Source organism: Lithobates pipiens, unplaced genomic scaffold, assembly GCF_037356315.1.
Source record: "Lithobates pipiens isolate NorthernLeopardFrog02 unplaced genomic scaffold, aLitPip1_a1.2 Scaffold_3, whole genome shotgun sequence".
Taxonomy (NCBI): Eukaryota; Metazoa; Chordata; class Amphibia; order Anura; family Ranidae; genus Lithobates; species Lithobates pipiens.
Window position 1 is genome coordinate 232,769,664 of NW_027507790.1, and position 13,722 is coordinate 232,783,385.

The window sequence follows — 13,722 nt, forward strand, 5'->3', positions numbered from 1 at the left end:
CACTTAGGTGATACAAAGTGGGGTGCAATCAGTTTTTGCCTTGAGTTTTAGGTGTTGGATATATGGGGTGTTGTTGAGATAAAATACGGAATACGGGTTTAATGCACATAGTCCCTGGGGACACGTTAAGGTGATAGATAGACATAAAAGGTTTGAGTAAGCAAAGAGTGCTATTGGAATTAACTGGGTGGAGGTAGCGCCAATAACCTTTAATCAAGAATCATAACATGTTTGTTGTTTAAAAAAAAAACAAAAAAAAAAAAAACTTTACAACCCCTTTAATTGGGACCCATAGCTCGCTTCTACTTTCTCTGTTCCAGAACTGCTATAACTTGTTTGTCATCATCTATATTGAGTTTTATGACAGTTTTGTTACTGACTCCCTCCCTGTGTCTGTTCTTTAGTATTTTTCATTGTTCCCTAAGATGCTATTGAGGAGCAACAACTGTAAGGTTGTTAATTGTAGCGGCTTATTGTCCCTTATTGTTAAATTGGCTGTTGGAAAAAAGAAACAAAAAATTCCAACCAAAGTAAATAACATCAGGGCTAGTAGCATTAAAGGATTATGTTTATTGATCTTTGAAAACTGTTCTATAGAATAGTAGTCCTGAGCAACTGGTGCACCCCTATAGAGCGATTCCATGATCCCCTGCGCTCATAGGAAGTGGGTTGAATAATATCATTTAGCCTAGAAGACCATCCACAGCAGCGGGAGGGAATGATGGGCCTTGGGAGGAAGGGTTGGTATTAGAACGAAAGCTATATATTTTTTTACTACCGCTTACTACTTATTTCACTACTGCTTTTGATTTTTTTTTTCATTTATAAGTGACGTTGGGCTTTAAATTTGCAAAACTATCCCTTTAACGCATACAGGCTATTGTTTCCCTTTAACACATACAGGCTATGTTGATATTGGCATTATTCCAAAAGGAGCAAGAACAATCAAAGTAGAAGAAGTGGAAGCCGCTGGAAATTTCCTTGCGATAAGGAGTGAAGACCCTGAGAAATATTATTTGAATGGGGACTTCATAATACAGTGGATGGGCGATTATAAATTGGCTGGGACTACTTTTCATTATGAGCGGAACGGTGATCTGGAGAACCTCACTGCTACAGGGCCCACAAATGAGACAATCTGGATCCAGGTAATGAGGAAACCCCTACTAATAAAACATATTAGCATCTGCTGAGACTCATTCAAGGATTCTCAATGTAAAATGATTCCACTTACACAGATTTGTCATTTTAGATCACCTTTTAGTATCAGAAGATTATTAATATGCACATGGAGGGTACTTGGATAAACCAAGCTCATTGATATTCTGGCAGCTAGAAATGAACTGTTTAAACAGCCTCTTGTAAGATGTTCTAGCTGAAGACAATCTTGACTCGTTGATTGTTTTTTACGTGTATTTCAAGGATTTAGCAAAGAATGTAGATATGCTACGGTAGCTGGACAAGGTCATCACACAGAACATGTCTAATGTAACGTGGGCTAAGCATGAAATTTTCATTATCATAAGATGCACCTGTTATGTATGCTGAAGCAGAACATGACACAAAAGAATTCAGGAACCTTGTTTGCATGATTTTATGTATCGTCTTTGCAAATACAAGGTGTGATGATATAAATACAATGCATGAATACAGAATTATTTTACAGCCATGAGCATTGCCTCCGCTTCCTGAGCCATGGCAGTATTTCACAAAGGAGCTCTTAAATACTTGTGTCTGAAACCGGAAGCTTGGCATATGGTCCTGCTTTCCTGCCAAGTGCCACCCAACCCTTGTGTGCACTGAGAGTTTGGTCTGCTGCCATAGTTCTATAGTTTCCTCTGACTGGGGCCAGAGTGCAAAATACTGCAACATTGAATTAAATTGTGTTCTGCATCCATGTAAATGCAGCCTTAAAGTCCATTTCTTTTATTTAAATGGGCCTCCAGGCATGTTACAGAATAAAAAAAAATAGTTTAGGACTAAATATTAACCTTCAAACTGAAGTAGTCACAGCATGTCAGTTTGGCCACAAGAAACCTACAGTCTTCAGGGTTATATGACATCCAGTGTCGTTCAGTCCAGAAGATGGAGGATGTTTTATGAATGAATGGGCATCATGGTCCTGCCCTCTAATGGGCATCAGCACAGCACCCTTTATTCTTAACGAATTAAAGCATAGAGCGGCACAGAACAGTATCATGTCATGGGCTAGAGAACAGGTGAAGAGGAGGACCCATTCCTCGTGTGACTGGCCTGAAGACATCTGAAAGCAAAGTAAGTATGTTAACTGGTTAAAATCCCTGCTAGGTTCTTTTTCCTTCTTTTTTTTTGCACTTGCCCATATGGGGGATTTCTTTCAACTTCCTCTCTCAGAAACAAAGGAAATTTCTCGAAAGTGAGAGGAACCCTCAGTTGTCACTAAAACAGGGGTTTCCATTTAAAGATTTCCCCTTACATCCTGTTCTGGTAATAGCTGTAACATTTTGGATTTACTATCACCTTACCTGGGGACATAGAAAGCAATATAATCGTGCAGAGATTCTAACCCTTCTTTGGCTTTAAATACGATGTCCCGTGAGGAAAGAGAGAGATCAGTGCTGCTGCTCTTAGGCACAACACTAGATCAAAATCGGGCTCAGGAAATAAGTTGGGAGGGGGGAGTGGGGGAGCCAAGGATGAAAGGTGTTTTACCTTAATGCAGGGAATGCATTAAAGCGGAGTTCCCCTTAAAAAAAATTCAAAGTCTACAGCTACAAATACTGCAGCTGCTGACTTTTAATACTCGGATACTTACCTGCCCCAGGGTCAAGAGATGCAGGGGAACGAAGCCCCACTCATTCTCCCCCTGTGTCTGTGACCCAGAGGAATGCAAACTGTAAAAGACGACCCCCCCACTCTTAGCAGTAAATGGACCCTGTTGATTGTGAAGAGAGCCTTAAAGTGGGCTTGGTGGCCTTTGTTGACCAAGTCATTTGCGGATGGAAAGGTCTCAACTACGTTTTTGAAGTTGAAGTCTGGTTAGAGCAAGGTAATGCTCTGCATTTAGAGGAGCTAGAATCAATTTTTTTGGGGAAGCAAAACTTTTCCACCTGTAACCTCTTTATTCAATTGATCAACTGCCTCTCAAAACAGACATTGGGAAATTGATTAACTAAAGGCAAATACACTTTGCACTACAAGTGCACTTGGAATTGCAGTCGCTGTAGATCTGAGGGGGACATGCAAGGAAAATAAAAAACTGAATTTTTGCTTGTATATGATTGGATGATAAAATCAGCAAAGCTTCCCCTTGTTTCAGAACTTCTCCTCATATCTAAAGCAACTGTATTCCAAGTGCACTTATAGTGCAACGTGGATTTGCCTTTAGTAAATCAACCCCATTGTCTGTTAGCCCTTGTACACACGGTCGGACATTCCGACAACAAAATCCGTCAGATTTTTTCCGACAGATTTTGTCCGAAAGTGATGTTGCATACACACTGTCGAGCAAGGTTGTTGGAAAATCCAATCGTTCGGAACGTGATGATGTTATTTCGTTACGACGGGATTACGTTCAGGCTAGTAGTCAATAGCTTTGGTCTAGGAATTTGATCTGAGCATGCGTGGCACTTTGCCCAGCTCTCAACCTTTGTCGGTCGGATATTCTGACGGAAACAGTCCGGTGGAGCCCACACACGGTTGTATTATCCGACAACGCGGTCCGATCGGACATTTTCCATTGGAATATCTGACCACGTGTACAAGGGCTTAAAGGTCAAAAGTGTGAGGTGTCTTTTGCGTCTGCTGCCCAATCCTTTAGACAGAGAATTCTGTGCATATGAAGGGAGAGGCCATGTTGGTTATTTGTTGTCCTAGCCCAGTTAGTTGCAGTTTGACACACAGAGATAGCAGCAAGGGCTAGTTGCAGGGCTGGGCCTGCATGGTAAAGAGAGCTTCTAAGGGAGAACAGACAAATATTTAAATCTTCTTTTAAAGACGGAACATCTTCAATAGATACAATGAGATATTTGTTTGGTACAGATGGCAAGATCAACCACAGGAATACCCCACGTGTTTGCAAACTCTATTTCCACTGGATAAAGTTAAACAAAGACTTTTGGGAATGTGACCCAATTGTGATAAGCTGCATATTCTATATGTTCATGAACATGGAATGTCTTGGAAGTCTTTGTAGGTGTTTTTATATGCCCAGGAGGGTGTAGTGAGAGGGAGAAGGGTCAATCTGCACTATGACAATGCTTTTGCAGATGGAGGCAATGAGCTTTTCAACATTCGCCAGGATATTGTGTGAAGCTTCCCCTTCAATATATTTACAATATGGGGGAGAAAAATCTTCTGCAGTTTCCTCCAACACTTCACAATGTCCTCTTCATTCCCCTCTGACTAGTATACTCTAGAACCAGCATATCAGGATCTGATTCTGGTTGAAAAACAAATGGAAGTAGAAGGGACAGGGCACATCTGAGCTCTGGACAAAGATGACAGTATTAAGGTCATAATCTGTCTGAGGAATTGTGATATAGATGTCGAGAATTCTGCTTTTGCCAAGCAGGTCCCTTGTTGCATGCTTAAAATAAAGCTAGAATAAAGCTGAGACCAATGCTAAAACCGGGTCCTGCTCCCATGTATGGGATGCATCATCACTCTGAGGTTGACCACTGTGCAGGCCTTCAGCAGAACAAATGTTCACCCGTTGTTTTGAAATAGTTAACTTAGGCTTGGTCTTTGCTATCGCTACAGGCAAGGGTATTCCTCTGTGGGGTGCTCACCTTTATAGCACCCTGTGGCTAACTCAACACATTGCACCAAGTGCCAAGGTGAGCACCTCGAGCAGGATCCAGTGCCCTAAGCATCATTGCAGGCCATCCCCACAGCATGAGGTCTGGGTTTGGCTCTCGTGTGCACCAAGGTTGCGCTAATCCAGATGCCTAGGCATTAGAAGACAAGGGTTGATTGAAGAATCAGAAGATAACATAAATAATAAACTAGTGAAGCTGGTTTCTCCAGGCAGAAAAAGAAGTCCATCACCTAGAGACAAAAGCAAAAAACTGTGGACTCACAATGGGGTAGGCTTATAGGGGAGGCTTTCTGGGGGCATGCCTTCAAAAGCTTGCCAGTGTCCAATCACCTGAAGGTATGAGCCTATAAGCCATAGTGTATGAATAACTTGCCTATGCCCTGTTCCTACAATTAAGATAAAACCAATAATTATTTTTTCCTGCAAGCTTCCTTTATTTTGTAAATAATGCAATGAGCACCGCCCAAAATATATACCAGACCCACATCCTCCTTAATGAAGGTCCAGCGTGAATTTTAGGGCTTACCCATTGCATTATTAACAAAATTAGAGAGGCTTGTTAGGGAATATGAATTAACTGCATTTTAAACAGCATTGTTTCCTTTTGCAAATATTACTTTTGCTGTACTACATTGTTTACATAGTAGAGATGAGCCACTTCACAGTCAGGTTTAGGGGGGACTGTCCAGGCAGGGTTTATTAAATGCACTGCTCCCTGAAAAAAATTTTTTTTTTAGAACACTTTCTTTATATTGCTACATGTCCCCTGGGGCAGTGCCCATTCCCATACACTTTTTTTTGCCAATCTCTTGGCTATCAGCCTTAAAAGATTTTCCTCACATTGATTTCAATGGGGTTTGGATTCAGCATCCAAGCTTTAGATATGTTCTGCCAAACCTGTGTATTGTGTTCTACTCATCACTAGTCATAAGCAATAAGCATTGTTTCCAGTCATCATACCACATATTGCTTTCCTATTGCAGTTTTGGGCCTCTGACAATCTGCTATATATATATTTTACCCGTATTCTGTTATGGATGAGCCACGGTGCTTATTTGGCTACAGAATTTATTTTGTGAGTTAAGTTTTCCTATGTGCTATCTTAAATCTATTTCTTCAGCTTCTATTTCAGGAGAACAATCCAGGAATTAGATATGAATATGTTATACCAAAAGACAGCTCAGAAAATGAGGTGGAGACTGTATATACTTGGAAGTATGGAATGTGGTCAGACTGCAGCGCATCATGTGGAGCAGGTAATTGCATTTCTAACGGGGAGCCATTAGAACATTAAGTCATAGTTTTAAAGTAGAGGTTCTCAGGCGATCAATTTTCTATAACATAGTGCATTATATTGATAACCGCATGCTCTAGGGATCCAAATTTATATAACAGATGCCGGACGGAGTAGAGTTGGCAGGGCCATATACCAGTCAAATATCAGCCTCCTCATTAGGAATTCATTCAGTATATGGCCAGCCTAATGTGGTATTAAACCCAAAAATAAAAATATATTAAAAATGATAAATTGCATCTTGCCAATCTTTTTTGTAGTGGCTGCATTACTTTCCTTTTTTAGGCTTTTTTACCACCTGGTGATTCTGCCAGTAACACACCTCCTGTCTTAAGGTGTCTCCACTCTGGGTGGATACCTTTCTCAATCTGAGGAGGGCATAGTGTTAGCCCTTGTACACACGGTCGGAAATTCCGACGGAAAATGTCCGATCGGACCATGTTGTCGGATAATCCAGTGGTCATCAACCCTGTCCTCAGGGCCCACTAACAGGCCAGGTTTGCAAGATAACAGAAATACATCACAGGTGATATCATTTGCTGCTCAGTGATTGCAGTATTCTAGTCTGCATCACTCCAAGGTAATACATAAAACCTGGCCTGTTAGTGGGCCCTGAGGACAGGGTTGATGACCACTGGGATAATCGACCGTGTGTGGGCTCCATCTGACTTTTTCCATCGGAATGTCCGACCAACAAAGTTTGAGAGATGGATATAGAATTTTCCGACAACATGATCCGATCAGACTTTGTCCGATCGTTTGTAGAGAAGTATGATCGGACAAAGTGCCACGCATGCTCAGATCAAATTATGAGACCAAAGCTATTGGCTACTAGCCTGAACGTAGTCCCGTCATAACGAATGAACGTCATCACGTTTCGAACGATCGGATTTTCCAACAACTTTGTCCGACCGTGTGTATGCAACACCAGTTTCGGACAAAATCCGTCGGAAAAGATCCGACGGATTTTGTTGTCGGAATGTCCGACTGTGTGCACAATGGCTTAGATGCACTAGCAGATGTAGATGGGCTTGACTAACAAGTTAAAGCTGAACTTTTTTTTTCTTCCTTTTGGGATAATTTAGGATAAAGTTTTTACATACATACATATAAATGCTGCCATTGTAAGTACCCCTGTAAGTATTAAATGGTTTTCCCCAACCCTCTACTTGCTGCTTTATCTGAACAGCTTGGTCTTTTAAAGAAAGTTGAAAATGTAACTAACAATGATAGAGACAGAATATCAACTGAAAATTCATAAAAAGACATGATACAAATGTTATAAATTTAGTTGCAATTCAGTGAGTAAAATAAGTATTTGATACCCTACCAACCAACAATAGCTCTGGCTCCCACAGACTGGCTACAGTATTTTCTCATGTGGTACACAGATTAATCCTGTCAATTTAGGAAGGTGCTCCTAACGACAACTCGTTATATGTATAAAAGACACCTGTCCACAGAACCTCTTACTTCCATTCAAACCTCACCATCATGGACTTTAGGGACACAATTATAGACCTGCACAAGCCTGGAATGGGCTACAAAACCATCAGGAAGAAGCTTGGTGAGCAGGAAATAGCTGTCTGAGGCCGCGTACACACGCGGGGACTGTTCGCTCAACTTTGTTCGTCAAACAGTTTCAGCGGACAGTCCGCTCAAAATTAGCATGGACGGACTTGGCCACACACGACGAACGAACAGTCCGCTGAAACCGTGCGCGATGACGTGAACGGCACGTACGACGGGACTAGAAAACGACGTCCTATACACTGCAATGCAAACTTCGGCGTGTAAATCCTTTCTGAGCATGCGCGGAACTTAGTTTGACGAACAAGCCTACACACGAGGGGACTGTTCGCTGAAACAAAGTTTCAGCGGACAGTTTTTCGGAAATTCCGAAAAACTTTGTTCAGCAGACTGTTCGCTGAAACTGTCCGCTGAAAGCCCACACACGGGCGGACTGTCCGCCGAAACACTGTTCAGCGGACAAAGTTGAGCGAACAGTCCCCGCGTGTGTACGCGGCCTGAGTGATTATTTACAAATGGAAGAAATACAAAATAACCATCAATCACCCTCGGTCTGGAGCTCCATGCAAGATTTTGCTTCATGGGGTAAGGATGATCATGAGAAAAGTGAAGGATCTGCCCAGAACTACATGGGAGGAGCTTGTGAATGATCTCAAGGCAGTTGGAATCACAGTCACCAAACAAACCATTGGTAAAACAATACGCCGCCATGGATTGAAATTCTGCAGGTCCCCCTCCTCAAGAAGGCACATGTACAGGCCCATCTGAAGTTTACCAATGAAAATCTCAATGTTTCAGAGAAGGATTGGGAGAAAGTGCTGAGGTCAGATGAGACCAAAATTGAGCTCTTTGGCATTAACTCGACTCGCTGTGTTTGGAGGAAGAAAAATGCTGACCATGACCCTAAGAACACCACCCGTATAGTCAAGCACAGAGGTGGAAATGTTATGCTTTGGGGCTTTTTCTCTGCTAAAGGTGCAGGCCAACTTTGCTGCATTGAGGGGCCAATGGATGGGGCCATGTATTGTAAAATCTTGGATGAGAACATTCTTCCCTCAGCCAGAACACTGAAGATGGGTCATGGATGGGTCTTCCAGCATGACAATGACCCAAAACATACCTCCAAGGCAACAAAGGAGTAGATCAAGAAGAAAGAAGAAACACATTAAGGTCATGGAGTGGGGCCTAGCCAGTTTCCAGACCTTAATCTTATAGAGAATGTTTGGAGGGAGCTGAAGCGACAGCCAAGAAACCTTAAGGATTTAGAGAAGAGTGGACCAAAATCCCTCCTGAGATGAGTACAAACCTAGTTACCAACCAAGAAACATCTTACCTCTGTGCTTGCCAATAAGGGTTTCTCCACCAAATACTAAGTCATGTTTTGCTTGAGGATCAAATACTTATTCTCCTCACTGAACTGCACCTCAATTTATAACATTTGTATCATGTGTTTTTTTCTGGATTTTTGGTTAATATTCTGTCTCTATCATTTAAAATACACCTATTATAAAAATTATAGAACCTTCATTTCTTTTTAAGTGGGCAAACTTACAAAATCTGCAGGGGATCAAATAATTATTTTCACCACTGTATTGGCCAGATTATCTGGTGAAAGTGAAGGAAAATAAGCATAAAAAATTAATGCTGTTCTTTGTAATAAATAAAGGATTTTTAACCACTTGCCGATATACGTCTGCAAAATGGCAAGGGTGCGCAAAACAACATATGGGTACGTTGTCTCATTTAAGAGCCGCTGGAGGCAGGGGACCCAATGTGCGTGACCCTCTTTTGTTAGGGGAGAGGAGACAGATCATTTGTTCCTAATAAGTAGTAAATGGGAAGTAGGAACAGCGATATGTTTCCTCCCCCAGTCAGTCACATCCCCATACAGTAAGAAACCCCTTGATCGCCCCCTAGTGTTTACCCCTTACCTACCAGTGACATTTACACATTTATCAGTGCATTTTTATAGCACTGATCGCTGTATAAATGTCAGTGGTCCCAAAAATGTGTCAAAAGTGTCCGATCTGTTTGCCGCAATGTCGCAGTATCACAAAAAATCGCAGATTCCCGTCATTACTAGTAAAAAAATTTAAATAAATAAAAATGCCATAAATCTTTCCTATAGTTTATAGATGCTATAACTTTTGCGCAAATCAATCAATATATGCTTATTACAATTTTTTACCAAAAATATGTAGAAGAATACATATTGGCGTAAACGGATGAAGAAACTTGCTTTTTAAAAACATTTTTGGGGATATTTATTTATTTAATTATTTTAATTGTTGCTCTTTTCTAGTTTATAGTGCAAAAAATAAAAACCGCAGAGGTGATCAAATACCACCAAAAGAAAGCTCTATTTGTGGGGAAAAAGGGGCACAAATTTAATTTAGGTACAGCATTGCATGACCGCACAATTACCAGTTAAAGCAAGGCAGTGCCTAATTGTACAAAGTGCTCTGAACAGGAAGGGAGTAATGGAGTAATGGAGTGGATGATGTGCTAGTGATACATGTTATTCTGAGTGCACTGACCCTTGATTAAAGGATTTGTTAACCTCCGTCCCTCTACTAACCCTTTAAAATAATAAGACAGACTGCACAACATGGATTTAGATGTTCACTCCAACCATTTAATTTACAAGTCAGAATACCATAAAACATGAATACCGTATATACTCGAGTATAGGTCGATCCGAATATAAGCCGAGGCCCCTAATTTACCACAAAAAACTGGGAAAACTTATTGACTCGAGTATAAGCCAGGGGTGGGAAATACAGCAGCTACTGTAAGTGGCAAAGAGGGTCAACAATGCCCATCTGCAGCTGCATGTCTCACTGTGTCTATTGTATGCCTCCCTGTGTCCTGTGCAGATCTGCCTACCTCACTGTGTCCTGTGTATGCCTCCCTGTGTCCTGTGCAGATCTGCCTACCTCACTGTGTCCTGTGTATGCCTCCCTGTGTCCTGTGCAGATCTGCCTACCTCACTGTGTCCTGTGTATACCTCCCTGTGTCCATTGCAGCCTACCTGTGCTAATCTTCATCCTTTGTGTCCTGTGCATGCCTCCGTGTGCCCATCTGCAGTCACCGATCAGCGTGTCATAAAAACATACGGCGGCCATTCCAGTATTCAAAAGCAGCGCCTCCTCTTCATCTGTGATAGGCAGAACACTCAATTTCCCAGGGTTCCCATATACATATATATATATATATATATATATATATATATATATATATATATATATATATATATATATATATATATATATATATATATATATATATATACTTTTAATTAATTCCTTCCCACAACCCTTGACTTACAACAAGCCACAGCTCTACAGCAGGTGGGTGGGGAAACTTTCTCTTTTCCTAAACTTTCCAGAATGAATATCCAGAATCTTTTTCTGACTTTGTTCTCCCCTTCCCCTGTCTCCTTTTAATGCAATAAGTGGCACTCTATCATTAAGGGTTCTACAAACAATAAATAACAAACATAATAAACCTGGACTGTAGGAACAGTGTGCACTATTATCATAATAAACAGCTCAACAAGTACAATTTTTATTGAAGCTGCTATTTATTCTTGGACTTGGCACCGTGTTCTTTTGCAAAGTGTCCCAATGAAGGCTGTTTTTGTGATTTGATTATATATCTAGATGTTCTCTGTGGTATTTTTTTGCTTTGAGTGATTTCGATTTCTCAGTTTCTTTGCTGCAGTTAACACACCGAATTTCTCTAATTTATGCGCTACTTCCATCTTTCTCAGGGCTTTGTAGAAATATTAAAATATAATTTAGTCTGCACTGTTAAAGGTGTAAAAGTTAAACCTGTTTCAGAGGTAAATAAAATCTGCAGGGAGACTAGGAATATTGAAAATTGCTTTCCTGATTGTACACTACAGGTCTCAGGTTTTTTTTTTGTTTTTAATCATTAGGACTGGGTTTTATGCAGCTAGCCTCAGTATTTGTTCTCTCTTTCCCTCTCTCTCTGTCCTAGCAAGATTATTCTCCTATTCAGATTCCTGACTGCATTATATTCATGGTGTATTTTCCTACAGTTTCAAATCAGTTGACTGCTTGTCAGAGCCTTGGGAGACTCTACCCAGACCCTGAATTGAAGATGTGGGGCCAGCCTGTGACGTTGCTTACATGCACTGGATCCTGCTGTGGATGCTCCTCTTAGCTCATAGTGCAGTGCGTGGCGTTAGACACAGGGTACTGTTGGGAATTTTTGGCACCAGTGGGGTATGCCACACAAACAGTAATGCTTGGATCAAAAAACATAAACCCCAAGTCAGTGGTCTGTATCCTCTGTATTTACAGAAATGTGTACACCTACACCACTACACCATAGTGCCGGTTTGGACTTTTTAGGAAGGAATAGTCATAGAAATAGTTTTATAGTAAAAGGCAATATATTGCCATTTTTATTAGTACAAAACATAAAAACTTATTTATATATAGACATATATATATATATATATATATATATATATATATAGTCTACAAGGCAAGTAAAACACACAGTACAAAATAAAAAAAAATGGTGGTACATCAAAACATATTTGTCAAACCTAACAAAAGGCAAGTGTGCCCTGTGCTGCCAAAGACGAGCTGTGGTCAGTCAATAGGGATTTCTTGCGTATAGCCCAACATGTTTCAGAATGAACAATGTGTATTCCTTCATCGGTGAAGATAATTGTCTGGATGACTTTAATTCTCATTGTCTGAATTGTAAACATAGTTGCATGATAATCACACTATATAACACAATGTGAACTTAGCAAGCAATATAGGAGTATACATTTTGTGTGTGTGTGTGTGTATATATATATATATATATATATATATATATATATATATTATCTTTCTTGATCATACATCGCTGTGGGACACAGGAGCTTCATTGCATAGTGGGTTATATAGGCACCTTCGGTGGTTGGACACTGGCTAACCCCAATTAAGGAGAATTCCTCCCCTATATAACCCCTCCCATAAGGGAGGCACCTCAGTTTTTTTCGCCAGTGTCTAAGGTGGTTGGATCCTTCCTCTCCGGACAGATCTGCTCTTGCAGGGTCCAATTTACCATCCTGCTTTTCACAGTCTGAATTTAACGGTTTGGCTGCTGAGACACATCACATGGACTTATTCATTCATTGCTATACCTTTTTGCTAAGTTTGCACTTTGCACTTTGCACTTTATATAACATTTAAGGTGTTGTTATTAATTGTTTAAGTGATTCACTCAGTTATCTAATCTCAGTATTAGTCTTACCTTTTTTGCACCTTTTTCAGCATTGTTAATGTGGTTGTTATTTTTATTTTTTTCATGCACTGATTAGCGCGATTTAATTTATAAAATTTGTTTTGCCTTGGTTAATCACAGCAATCTATCAAATTTTTTTTTGGAAGCGAGAGTGCCAATGAAGCTTGCTTGGGGACAAGCAAAGTTGCTGCCAGCGTGTGTGTGTTACTGCAGATACTGCCTGCTTTACAGTAGAGACTGTTAATGCCAGAGTACATCTGAGTAATGGCAGAGAAGAAGTTAATGTTGGGCATGTAAAAGAGAGTGCTGAAAGAGTGTGCCCAATGGGTGGTGTTACAGCCTGGGTTCAACCAATCCAGAAGGACAGGAAAAGCTGATGCGTCACCAGGTGCAGAACTTGGTGCAGGAGCAGGAACATGCTAGGTGGAGAGAGCACCAAGATGGTGTACATGAAAACGTGCAGAGCCACAAGTGATTACCAGAGCCACAGTTTTTTGGCAGCAGTCATCCAGATAGCTTGGTGGAGTTGCAACGCAGAAAGCTGACTGACACCAGAGTGCAGTCGACGCCCCAGGGATCCCTAACACTGTGCAGCAGGAATGATAAAGAACACTTTACGCTGGTATGTGGCAGATGCCAGCACATCACAGTCAAGTTACGAGCCTGGGGTTGGTGTGGTTATCCTGGGAAAATGATACTGAAGCTACTGGCTAGCAATCGGTAAATCCTGCAGTCTGCTTGTAAACTGGGAGATGGGCTACAGTTCGGAGATGCCGAGTCCTACTCTAATGCCGCATACACACGGTCGGAGAATCCGTCGGAATGCGTC

The 13,722-nt window shown here is 41.0% G+C and overlaps 1 protein-coding gene across 1 annotated transcript in view; it reads left to right on the top strand.

The window, feature by feature from the left end:
• Nucleotides 1-13,722, top strand: part of ADAMTS12 (ADAM metallopeptidase with thrombospondin type 1 motif 12) — a 678,211-nt gene that overhangs the window by 503,638 nt on the left and 160,851 nt on the right. Inside the window, exons 15-16 of the mRNA XM_077462890.1 lie at nucleotides 904-1,148; nucleotides 5,919-6,054. Of these exons, the coding sequence (XP_077319016.1) occupies nucleotides 904-1,148; nucleotides 5,919-6,054 (381 nt within the window). The remainder of the gene's footprint in view (nucleotides 1-903; nucleotides 1,149-5,918; nucleotides 6,055-13,722) is intronic.